Raw genomic sequence first — 260 nt, 5'->3', positions numbered from 1 at the left:
CAGCAGCAGCAGCAGCAGCAGCAGCAACAGCAGCAGCAGCAGCAGCAGCAGCAGCAGCAGCAGCAATGCATCGTGGCAGAGTGCGTTGTGCTACAGCTGCCGTTCTTATGTATCTTTGGGCCGCGAGGCCCTTCTCTTTTACCTGCAGCTCGTTGCTGCCTTCGAGTCCACCTGGGCTGCTCTCAGGCCTATACCCAGCAGCAGCAGCAGCAGCAGCAGCAGCAGCAGCAGTGGTGGTGGTGGTGGTGGTGGTGCGCGGG

At 61.9% G+C, this 260-nt stretch overlaps 1 protein-coding gene across 1 annotated transcript in view; it reads left to right on the top strand.

Moving 5' to 3' along the window:
- The window catches only part of EMH_0001410 (uncharacterized protein), a gene marked incomplete at both ends in the record, with an annotated part of 7,085 nt that overhangs the window by 2,718 nt on the left and 4,107 nt on the right, over positions 1-260 (top strand). Inside the window, 2 exons of the mRNA XM_013495568.1 lie at positions 3-109; positions 187-260. Coding sequence (XP_013351022.1) covers positions 3-109; positions 187-260 — 181 coding nt within the window. The remainder of the gene's footprint in view (positions 1-2; positions 110-186) is intronic.

The sequence above is a fragment of the Eimeria mitis genome, genomic scaffold, assembly GCF_000499745.2.
Source record: "Eimeria mitis Houghton genomic scaffold, Emh_scaff164, whole genome shotgun sequence".
In the NCBI taxonomy this organism is placed as follows: domain Eukaryota; phylum Apicomplexa; class Conoidasida; order Eucoccidiorida; family Eimeriidae; genus Eimeria; species Eimeria mitis.
The sequence above is the reverse complement of the archived record's forward strand: the minus strand, read 5'-3'. Positions and strand labels throughout refer to the sequence as shown.